This window comes from Equus caballus, chromosome 18 (genome assembly GCF_041296265.1).
Source record: "Equus caballus isolate H_3958 breed thoroughbred chromosome 18, TB-T2T, whole genome shotgun sequence".
In the NCBI taxonomy this organism is placed as follows: Eukaryota; Metazoa; Chordata; class Mammalia; order Perissodactyla; family Equidae; genus Equus; species Equus caballus.
Window position 1 is genome coordinate 39938459 of NC_091701.1, and position 12671 is coordinate 39951129.

The following is a 12671-nucleotide window of genomic DNA, read 5'->3' on the forward strand; positions in this document are numbered from 1 at the left end:
AAGCCATTTGAAATCAATATTTAAGGTGGATGATGATTTATGCAGAATTTTGATGAATTAAAAATAATAAATTCATAAAAGAATCAGAAACTAGAGCTTCTTATGTGCTTTATTGTGATGATCCAAGATAACAAAACCCTAAATAGGCACCTTGAAATACTAGGAAAGCTCTTTGGGCCAGATGATCCATCTTTAGATATAAACAATAATAATTAGTGGGCAATTTAAGTGTTGGTTACATGTGTGTATACATTTGTTAAAATTCACTGAGATGTACACAAGATTTGTGCACTTTACTATGTGTGTTATACCTCAATAAAGAACTGTTAACATACAGAAAGAGAATAAGAAACCAACTACACTAAGATGCAATTCCTCATCTAACAGGTTGGCAAAAACTCAAATGTTTAACAAAACACTCTATGAGGTTATGCGGAAACATGACCTCCCTTGCATTGCTAGTGGAATACAAAAGGATGCAACCCCCCATAGAAGGGAATTTGGAGATGTATAGCAAAATTTCATATGGATTTACCTTTTGACCTAGAAATCTTACTTGTAGAAATCTGTCTGAAAACTATATTGGCAAAAATATTAAAAGATAAATGAACAAAGCTATTTATTGCAGCACTATTTATAATAGAAAAAGACGGAGTACAAATAGTCCATCAATAAATGTTCTCACCAAAATAAATTGAGCCTGAATCTGATCAAGTCTCTAGACATAACTACCAATTTACTGGAAATAAAAGAGACAGAAAAACATGCTAAATGACACCACCAGGATGTAATCAGCAAAATCCAGACTATAAGAAACTATAAAGGACAAACAATACAATTTCTTCAAAAAATAAATTATAAGAATGCAAGAGGATAGAAGAAGAAATCTAAAGAATAAAAATCAATTGCAATATACAGATACTATTTAGATAACGGTTTGAATAAACTTTAGGGGAAAAAATGGAGACAATCAGGGAAACTTAATACTGACTGGAGATTTGAAATTATTAAGAAATTATTAACATTTTAATGGTAATGGTATTGTAGGATTTGGGGTTTTTGTTGGTTTGGGTTTTTTTTAGCCCTAATCTTTTAGAGATACATGCTGAAACATTTATGATGAAATATTATGATGTCTGAGATTTGCTTCAAAATAATCTGGCACAGGCGGAGGCTGTAGGTCAGAGCATAGAAGAAACGATGGCCAAGAGTTGATTGTTGTTGAGGCTGGATAATATTACAGAAGATTAATGAAACCGTTCGCTCTAATTTTGCATATGCTTACCATATTCCATAATATGATATTTTAAAAAAGAATTAGTAGATGGATACTTGAGCTGGACAAGAAGAAATATTCATTCTTGCTAAGCAAAGAAATTCAAATGAAAATAATTGTAGAAACCCGTTATACTTAAATTGGGATTGAACAGTTAATATGTTATGTACCCAAAATTAGTCTCAATTTTCAGTCCAAATCTACTATTTGGCTTCAGGTTCAATCTCAGTCTTTGAAAGACTAGATCACTCAATGCCCACAACAGTCTGGCATTCCAGAACTTATGCATGATCAATGATACAGTGAGTACATAGGTGACCAGCACATCTAATCAGTATAACAACAGCAGTAATATAATCAGACAAATCTTCTGCATTCATTGTTAATTAACAATAATTATAGTTAATTTCTTTTCAAATATAGCTAAGTATTCTAGATGTAACTTGAAGCAAAAATCTCCTTATGTGCCTTAAATGTTAACATTCTATCATTCAATTTAAGTATATTTACATTTAATATTGTCAGAGTAAAGTGCTGCGATAATTAACAATGATTGTTAAAGCTGTTAATTTCATGTGCAAAAGAATGAGCACATTTAATTAGTAAAATAAATAGGGAAATAGACTGATAATTAATACAAATATTAAGAGAGAATGTGTTAACTATGTGACATTAGGAAAAATAAAATATTCTTCTTGAACCAACACTATTTTACAAAAATTTAAATAATAATATAAGGAAGAATAAAAGAGATGAATTTATAATCATAATTCTAGTTGGTGTAGAGTGGTATATTTATTAGCATTCATAACATTAAACAAAACGAACCTTAAGAACTGTATTTAATTTCCAGTTATCTAATTCCATTTAAACCATGAGTCTTTCAAGAATAAGTCCTATTGGGGAATTATTCATATCTTACAAGAATAAATTAAAAACAAAAGGTCAACCTGCTATCTCTAAATTAAATGAGAGGGGAAGACTCCAAAAATCTTGTACAATAGCATTCCCAATACATCGTTCTTAATCCAGCTGTAAGAAAAAATGAAAACTGTATAAAGAAAAGGAGAAAGCATTAGAAAATGATGAGGCATCCAGGACACATTTTGTTCTCACTAACTGAAATTCAAAACAATAGACAATATACAAATGCTTTAAAAGGACATTTCCTTATCATTATGAATCTATGGAGACTAAAAATAGAAGCAAAAAGCTTGTCAAAATGATTGCTACAGACTGTGACCATTTTCAGTAGTTGAAGACAAAGGACTTTTTGAGGCTTGCCAAACTATGAATCCCAGGTACAAAGTTATTTCTAGAAGATATGTAACTAAAAAGCTTCCTCCTGAATTAAATTTTATGAACAAAAAGGTTATTGATGTTATTTAAAATGTCATTTGAAAGTGATCATCTGTTCAACCTCACAAGTGTATCACTCAGTGACCAGAGAAGCAATCTAGCAACTGACAGTGCTGAGAAATTATTGTCCCTACACTTAATGTCAAACTTTAAAAACCACATTAACAATTAAAATTTTTAAATATGTTTATTCTTTGATAACGATTTTATCATCAAAGAGAAATTCGCTTTGACCAAATACTGATTTTGACACTCAACCATTTCACATTCAACCAAAATGGGTTTTTTTGGTCCATGATGGATACGTGGATAGATGGATGGATGGATGGATGGACGGACAGATAGACAAACAGATCTACAGATAATATTAGGAATATATATGCATATATATGTAAATATTCCAATACTGACAAAGACATAGAGAAAATATTTGTGGTGGCATCTTTATTAAAACAATACTTTGGGAAAGAACTAAAAAACATTCATACTTTTTGGCCCAGAAATCCCAATCATGAGAATTTATCCTAAGAAGGCGGAGGATTCTAGAACATGAAACATGTCTGTGAAAGAAGATATTTACTGAAGCATGATTTCAAATATCATAAAAGTGGATACAATCCAAATATCCCCAAATGGGGATGTGATAAGGCATGCATCTTTTCTATGTGGAGTACTCATCGCTGCTGTTTTTGCTTAGTTAATTCTTATTGGCCTTGAGATCCCAATTCCAATGTCACTTCCTCAGAAAAGCCTTCCCACCCAATGAGGATCAAGTCCTGTCATTATACACAAGATAGCAGGTTTTTATGGGAGTTTATACTTAACATAATTTTATTTCAGTATTTATTTGATAAACACTGACTTCCCTCTTCCCCCTCTCCTGCAAACAGTACACTCCATGAAGGTAGGAGCTATACTTTGTTCACCATTGTATATTCAAGGCACATAATAAAATTTATTTACCTGAGGAATTAGATGCCATATAATAATTAATTATTAGAAAGATTATGTGGCAAAATGTTAGGTAAATGCAGGATTCCATGTCTATGTTTTATCATGGAAGATAGTATGTATGTATGTGTTTATGTTATACATATATGTATGTATGTGTATATGTATATATACAATGGGTCAGTGTAGAAGTCAGAAATATGAAGATAGCCTTATTAGGATGATAGTTATATAAGCGACACTCTTTGAATGTCCTGGTAACATGAAATTATTTTAAAGTTATATCTGAACCAAACAAATAATGCCCTACTTTTTTAGATGGCTTCCTTAGTTTGAGGGGATATAGCTCATGGATATACGGTAATTTCTCTAGAATAGGGTATCAAATGTGCTTTGGAATCATAACGATTGCCTTTTAAAACAGATATTAACAATAAAAAGCCATGTACAACTAAAGCAACAGAAAAATATTAAGTACAAATAAAAACTTATAAATTACTTAATCTGTTGGTTTGCCAGACTAGATTTTTAATGCAACCAAGCAATGAAAATGCTGTTTATAATGTACTCTGTTATTTGCAAGAGGAAAACATATTGCATGAGTAATCCTAAACCATACATGGTCCTAAAATATTGTGCAGAATCACTTGCACATAAACCCCTTTCAAATCTAGTCCAGGTTCACCCTTTCTTAGACCAGGGAGGAAAAAAGAAATTCTAGAAAAGAGAGATACCTGAGGGCATGTTTACACAGTGTTGCAGAAGGAGCCTTAAATCAGATGACAATCCATGGTTGGCATTTACTAGCAATTTTTATTTTTCAGATTAAGTTAGAAATTGTCGAAAGCTAATGAAATAGCTATCTTTCTAAAAATAAAGTTGAATTCAGACCTCATAGGGTTGTTATAAACATTAAATGAGTAATGTAAGTAAACCATACAGCACCGTGTCTGAGAGCGTTCAGTAAATGTTAGCTGCTATTCATTATTATTAATAGTTGGAAGACTCTAAAAACTGTTTCCAATGTTATTTATTTTCACATTTATATCGTAAACATCGTCTGTGAATACTTCCTAGCAATTCAGCTTTCCAAAACTAGAAGACACACACACACACACACACACACACACACACAACTTCTAACCTTAAGCTCTATAGCAGCAGAAGCTAATCTTTTTGCTTCAGTTAATGCGTGCAGTTGTTGATAGTCTACTGGTTTATACTTGGTGCTTCCCATTCCATTTTTAATATGGAATACCAGATTATCTGTTTTTCATCAGAAACAGAAAATGACAAAGAAATAGTCACGTTATTGGAAGTCAAAATACAGTTATGGCAACATGTTGACTGCAGGTCTTATTTTTAAATATTTTTAAGCAAATACAAGAAATATCATAACACTCATAGTATATTTGAACCTCTATATACACAAACTTTAAAAATATTACCACTATATTCCTTGCATAAAATTACTTCTAAAAGGGCATAAAGATCCTTAAGTCAATATATTAAGAATTTTAGAAAATTATAATGCCAAGATGTAAGGTGTGAACATTCTTTTTATTTAAAAAGTGTTAGGCACCAACTCTGAATATTTAAGTATCATGTTATTATGAATCAAATTAAGTAAATAGATTTTGAAGTCATAGCTGTATTTCTAACTTAGAAAAACTGAAATAATTTTAATTAAATTTGAAAAAAGGTTGAAACTGAATGCTAAAAAATTCATAGGCCAAATAAGATTAAAATGATGTAAAAATGTTTGAGCAGGCATTCTCCATCCAAATACACAAAACGTCCTAGTTTAGTATGATATTAACTATTTCGATAAAGTAAAACATAGGTAGGCAGTACTCTAAGGCCAAGTAGCATAAAGTATTAATAACCTGAGTAATTTAAGCAAAAAATGTACTTTTGCCTCAATTATATGAATAGCTCATCTGTGCCATGTATAGTAATTAAGATTTATTAAGTATGTCAGGAATCACATGAGTATAAGAAGACTCCAAAGGATTTAAGGACAAGCACAGTGAAGGAAAGCACGGCTGTCCCGACCCAGCTGTTGAAGAAGATTAAAACACCCATGGGAAGGGATCTGGAGAAACCTTCAGTGTGATCAAAAAGTGAGCTTTCCATTATTACACTTTTGAAAATCAACATTCCAATTTTATCTCATGCATAATCTACTATAAATCATAAAACAGACTTGGAAGTAGAAAAAAATACCTGAGCTATCATTTTTCTGAATTGTCAGGAATGGTCGATCTCTTTTATTCATGTTTTCCATATCTGTCAAGGAAAGAAGAGATGGTTAAAATTTCACAATGTTATTTTAAAAATGTTTTGAAAGATGTGTTAATTGTAGTTCTTTTAAAAATAAGGCCCAGGATCGAGTGCCGTAGCTCTTTATATTTTATTAAAATTGGCTTCTTCTTACTCCTGAAAGCCTCCTTCTGCTAGTTTTTTCCCTCTGTGCCTTTCCTGTTCTTCGTCTCTCCTTGTAACCTCCTACTTCTTAGTCCTCCTCTCTTGGATTGTCCCACTGGCTGATAAATATTTTGTGATTAAAAATTGTCTATGTTTTATCTTGAGTTCCTGGGAGGAAAGAAACTACAAAAATTAAAGAATAAAGCAGCTAGCCAAATTACTCACTACTTCTATTAAGCAATACAGCATTGTGGCGAACCTGGGGATGCGCCATCTCCTTCTAGAAAGCACTGATAGCCAGCTGTCAACTCCTTCAGGGTTGGACTCAGCTGCAGAGAGCAGCCTCATCCATTGGTGAGGCAGTCTAAACCCAGAGACTGAGTAAGGCAGCGATGTAAAGACCCAGCAGTTTGAGCCCAGTTTGCTCCAGAGCTCCCTAAAGTGTTGACGCAGACTGTGTTGAACCTGCATTGAAATTGACTTTTTCATCTGCCCAATCCTGCTTCCTCCTTCTTCCTTTCACAGGGATAGATTCCTCATAAATATCTAGCACCACAAACTCTGCCTAATCTTCTCTTCCTGAGAACACAACCCGTGATAGTACTGAACTGAATTGACATCTTTTTACACACCTTCAGGGCAACAGACTAGTCAAGTGGTTTCTTCAGTAATGGTACCCATTTTTCATAAATTTTTGCTCCATATCCACTAGGTTGAACTACCCATGTCTAGTGGCCTCTACAGTAACCTAAATCTTCTTAAATGGAAGGGAAAGTAGCACAAGTCCGTGACTTTTGGAAACTCTGCCAAGCTAGCAATAATCATAGTGATTTCCTACCAGCCTTAGGAACATAGGGATAAACTCGTGTGTAATTTCTATAGGGTCTCTGGAAGAGGAATTCTTGTTTCAAGCCTTTGATAACATTGACAATCCTCCCTATAGTCTGGTTTCTACTCACACTTATTTCCTATCCATTAATAGTCTTCTTCCTTTTGGAAGATTTTGCACATCCAATGTGTCTACCTGCACTGTCTCAAGCCACCATCACCTCCTGCCTGGACAACAGCAGCTGTTCCATTTTGTACCCTTACAGTCCATTCTCCACACAGCAGCCCAAGTAACCTAGTAATTATTTATGATTAGTTCATGAACTTGAAACCTATGTTGGTTCCAACTATACAGAAGACCAAGTGGAAACACTTCTTGACCTACATTTTTTAATATTTATATATAAATCATAAATAATTACTAGTCACCTTTCAAAACCATTGAGGGCCTCTGAACTAAGTAATTATTAAACTGAGATATTATAAAACTCATTTAATTGTAGTGTTTCTTGTATCAGAGAATTAAGTAGACATTCAGATTTAGAATCTGAAAAGTTCACAAATACTTTACTTAGTCTAACTTCTCATTTTAGCATTTGAGGTCATTGAGGCCCAGAAAAATGACCACAATCACAGAGAGATTCAAGTCCAAAATCTCATATTCATAATACAGAAATCTCTGAAAATGAAGGTTTATTTCATAATCAATATGGTGGCGAAATCCAATCTGAGCTGAAATGATTTGGTGACAAACTTGACCCAAACTGAAGCTTACTGTGTTTAATGTGAACATTTCTACATTTGTGTAAAAGTGTTCAATGTGTTTAATTACGAGGTGCTGCCCAGGCACTACCCGTTTTAAGTAAGATAGGACATAGGCTCTGCATCACATTTCTGAAGATACAAAAAATTCAAAATATACCTAGCCCCACAGACTTCAGATAAGGGATTATGAAACTGTATTAAAAGTAAACATTCCTTGATTTCCAAACAAGTATATGTCATCCAGGCCATTTCGATTTTATGCTTACTAGAGAAAAATTCAAAGTGACTACTTCAGCCTGTAGTTAAAATGCTTTTGGCTGAGTAACGGCTGCTTGAACAGAAATTTTCATGCTAAATAATTTAAGAGCACTTAGTTTTAGAAATTATTCCATGTTCACGTTATGTGACATTTTAGAAATTGCTTCTGAGTGTTACCAAAATGTTAAGCCTTTTAAATCTATTCAATTACTAAAAATATTTTAAAATAATATATTTTTATGAGAAATTTCTTATGGTTTGGGAAGAACATTTTGATATAGAATATAATGATAGCTTCGCTGCAGCTACAGAGTTGAAAAAACATTTTAACCTAAAGATAATTTTTATAGATTTGATAGAGAATCTCAACTTTAAAAAACATATATATGACCTCAACTAGCCTCTAAGAGGTAGGTAAACAATCAGGGCTTCTTTAGAAATGGGAAAAAAAATAGCAAAGAGATCATTTACATAATGAGGCGATCTTTTTACATTGTTAAAATTTGTATTCTTCTCTTTCCTAAGAATATCTCTTTTTTAATACACCAAGGATGAAAATGTCAGTTGTACTTAGGCTTAAAATTGTACAATGTCTGGATAGTTTGTTAACTCTAAACTATCAAACTGTGTAGATATGTGGATTAGCCAATCACCCCATGAGGATAAGTTTTCAAAGATGATGGGGAGTCTGCCAGGCCAAACAGTGTGAGAACAATACCAATCTGAAGAAGTACCTTGCATGTATCATCAAATTATAACCATTTTCATATGAAAGATCTTATGACATTTTAAGCATTAGTTCAAAAATACTCTGGCCTAAGTCTAGCCTAAGCAGTATTTTTCCAACATGCAGAATTCTCTTTTAAAGTCTAAGCAGAATGGTTCATATTACTTCCATTAAGAAACATTATGCATTGTAGTGAGCACAAGGTAAAATTATTATCCTGGAAAGACTAATGGAACCCAAAGATAAAATATTAGAGCTAATAAAAATAGATAAAGTGCTGAGCTACATAATACATATCTCATAATCAACTCAACCATAAAGGGAAAAGATCTCACTCAAAAGAGCAACCAAAACAAAATTTAAAAAAACAGAATATTTAGGAATAAACTATACAAGATGTCTGTAGGACTCATACTCTGAAAAAACCACAAAAGTTTATTAAGGGAAATAAAACTTGAATAGAGAGAAATAATTCTATTCTGTGTACCAAATATTTAACAGTGGTAATTTGAGGTTATAGGATTATAGTTGATTTTGATTTCTTCTTTTAGCTTGAGCACAATTTCTAAATTTTTCTTTTATTTTACAGGAAGAAGAAAAAGTTTAAAGTACTTTTTAAAAAGTACTAAGCAGGGGCCAGCCCATGGTGTAATGGTTAAGTTTGGTGCGCTCTGCTTTGGCGGCCTGGCTTTGCAGGTTCGGATCCTGGGTCCAGACCTACACACTTATCAGCCACGCTGTGGTGGTGACCCACATTCAAAGTAGAAGAAGACTGGCATAGATATTAGCTCAGGGCAAATCTTCTTCAGCAAAAAACAAAAACAAAAACAAACAACTAAGCAGGGGCAATAATTATTTCACTATATATTGGGGGAAACGCTACCATGGTTCCCATTTTTACCAGTTAAAAAAGAAAGTGGATTTTATGACACCAAGAATTCTTTAAGATGTGAAACCGTATATATGAGTATAATTTTTCCACACTAATACTGACCTGACTTGTTTCTTACTCTCACTCTATTAAAAGACAGGATATAGTAAATACACTTGTAGAATTTTATAGATCTTGAAAAAGTTAACATTAAAATATTCACAAGGTCATTTTTTAATGCTCTAGGAGGAATAAATAAATATATTAATCTACCTTTTCAATTATAAAAGTACTGGTTAAATAATATCAAACTGTATAGAAAACTATAAGGTAAAAATTAAAATTTAAAATTTACAGTCCTACTTAGCTCAGTACCCCAGTTGTATTCAGTCCTGGTAGTCATGTTCCATGTTTTATTTTATATTCTTTCAAAGATTTTCTATGCATATACAAGTACATGTGCATATCCAATTTTTCTACAAATGCAATTATAATATATGTACAGTTCTGCAGGTTGCTCTTCATTCAAAAACTTGATTATCTTTCCAAATGATTCTATTTGTGTGTCCATGTATGTATATACATATCTTTAATGGCTGCTAAATGACTCATATATATATATATATAATTATTTATTTAACTAGTACAAGAATCCAAGAAATCCATGAAAGAAATTCTTCAAAAAAAACTCTGTCCTTTTATTGCAAAACAAAATCCATAATCAGACAAAGGAAATCCATAAAAATCTTTACCCTTTTCATAATTCATATAAATTTGCTTATGAAGCAAATTCTACATATAGTCAACCTTTATGATTATGTGTATAATAGCTCAAAGAGAAGAGTCTAAATCAACCTTACTGATGAAAATGATTCAAACACAAAGCTAATCATCCCATATGCTTTTCCAGTAAGTCTGGGGAGCAGAGTCAAGTAGAAAGAAAAGAATTAGCCAAGGCAAGGGATCTAGAAGTTTCTGAGGGACTTAGAGTCCCACAGAGAGTGGAGGTAACTTCAGTGGAGTCTCCTGTGCCGCTACTCCTGCTACATCCTCAGAGCCATTTTAACATTTCAAGAGCCCAAGAGAAAATGCATATATACCTAGTTTAAAGCAGTACGTAGTAAAAAAAAAAAAAGGGGGGGGCGGGGAGAATTTCCAAACATTGGGGGTGGGGAGGGAGGAATAAATGAATTCACACAGCTCACATTGATTGCTTCAGAAATTCTGATCAGAAGTCATGACTGCCAGTTTCAAGTTGTGGTAAAACAACTTGGGGAAATTAAGCAATGATTTATGAAGAAATACTATTTTGTCCCTAATTTTCTCCTCAAATTTTATGGGACTCACAAAAGAGGAGTGATGAAAGTGATCCTCTGTAATTAAAAGACTCACTGCTCGACTGGACTCACTCCTTACTTGACTTGCCATTTTGGACATGCTTAAACTGAAGACTTTCTCAACCCTATTCTGATACAAGTTGGGAATCCACCTTCTCATGCCACATACCTGGACTTGAAGGAAGAGGTTTGTCTGCTTCCTCCTGGCCCCTTGTACTCTTAACCTCTCTATCAGTAGAAAAGCATCATATCTTTTGTGTACATTTTTGGAATACCCTTTTATCTGTTCTCCTGGTGCAAGTTACCTTCATACAAGTGCCTGAATGAGTGATGTCTCAAAAACCCAAATATTTCTGGTGTACCAAATGGTTTCCCATTGCTTCCCAGGACAGCATTAAACTCTGCGTTAAGCATAGCTGACAAGACCTTTTTATATCTAGCTCCTGCCTATTTAGCCTCTTCCTTATCCCTTACCCCATATGCAGGCTACACTCCAGCATTCTGAAACCATTTGCAGATCCCTGAATACATAATGCTTGTAGTAGGCAGAACAGTGGCTCCCCAAGGATGTCCACATCCTAATTCTCAAAACCTATGAATGTGTTATGCTACATGGCAAAAGAGAATTAAGGTTGCAGCTAATCAGCTGATTGTCTATGGAGATTACCTGGGATTACCCAGGTGGACCCCATGTAATCACAGGGTCTTTATAAGAGGAAGGCAAGAGGGTTGTTGTCAGAGAAGGAGATATGATGACTGAAGCAGAGACAGAGAGAAGAAAGATTTGAAGATGCTACTCTGCTGGCTTTGAAGTTGGAGGAATGGGGCCATGACCCAAGGAATGCAGGCAACTTCTAGAAGCTGGAAAAGGCAAGGAGACAAATTTTCCCCTAGAGTCTCCAGAAGTTTTTGCAGACCTGCTGAAACCTTGATTTTAACCCAATGAGACCTATTAAGGACATTTGACCTCCAGAATGATAAGATAATAAATTTGTGTTAAGCCACTAAATTTGTAGTAATTTGTTATTTAGCAGTAGGAAGCTGACAATGCTCCTTCAGACCTCCCTGCCTTTGCACATGCTGTTACCTATGCTTGGAATGCCTTTTCCAACTGTTTCCTCTCTGGCTAATGCTTACTTATTTTTAGTCTCATTTTAAGCTTCCTACTGGAGCTTCTCCTAATCCAGGTAGAAATGACTTTTATCTTCTCTTGTGCTACTATTGTACTTTGTGTATATTCCTACTGATGCAGTTATTCATTCATTCAACGTTTATTGAACATCTATCATATATTAGATTAAGGGATACAGATTTATTCAGGTTCTGCAGAGAGATCTGCCCTGGCCAACCATCTAAAATAGCCGCCTCTACCCTCAATCACTCTTTATCCCCCCAGTCTATTTTCCTTCATAGCACTTCTCACTATGTGGCAGTATACTATGTATTTATTAGTTTGTTTATCTGCTTATTTTTCACTTCTACAACTAGGAGTATGCTCCATGAAATCATGGCCTTTAGCCGAACATATCAATTTCTCCAGAGTAAATAAATTGTTCCTTGACATATATTAGACACCAATATATATTTGCTGAAAAAGCATCAAATGACTGCATTACAGATCATAGTTCTGTGCCTAAGGCATGGCAGTATTAGAGGCAACACATAGTTTTCACCTCCTCTTCTCCATTTTTTAAATCTAGGCTTCCCTGTATGAGATGAAAATTATGATCAAGAACAAACTCCTAACCACAATGGGCAGTGGTTTGAGGTGCATGTCAAGAAGTAAGGAAGGAAAAACACCCTCATATTATCTTAGCGAGTTTCAGCACTGACTATAGTTCATGTTAATTACAGTTGAAGGTGCCTCTTGAC

General features: G+C 33.9%; 1 protein-coding gene across 14 annotated transcripts in view; it reads right to left on the bottom strand.

Moving 5' to 3' along the window:
* Nucleotides 1-12671, bottom strand: part of CCDC148 (coiled-coil domain containing 148) — a 239841-nt gene that overhangs the window by 162376 nt on the left and 64794 nt on the right. For 8 of the 14 annotated variants that reach the window (XM_070241031.1, XM_070241030.1, XM_070241026.1 and 5 more), the window contains 2 exons: nucleotides 5813-5875; nucleotides 4731-4852 (listed from right to left, as the gene is read on the bottom strand). Coding sequence is in view for 9 of the 14 variants with exons in the window: in XM_070241026.1 (XP_070097127.1) it covers nucleotides 4731-4852; nucleotides 5813-5875 (185 nt within the window). In the remaining 5 variants the exon portion in view is untranslated. The remainder of the gene's footprint in view (nucleotides 1-4730; nucleotides 4853-5812; nucleotides 5876-12671) is intronic. The other 6 variants (XM_070241033.1, XM_070241032.1, XM_070241034.1 and 3 more) reach the window with 1 other exon arrangement.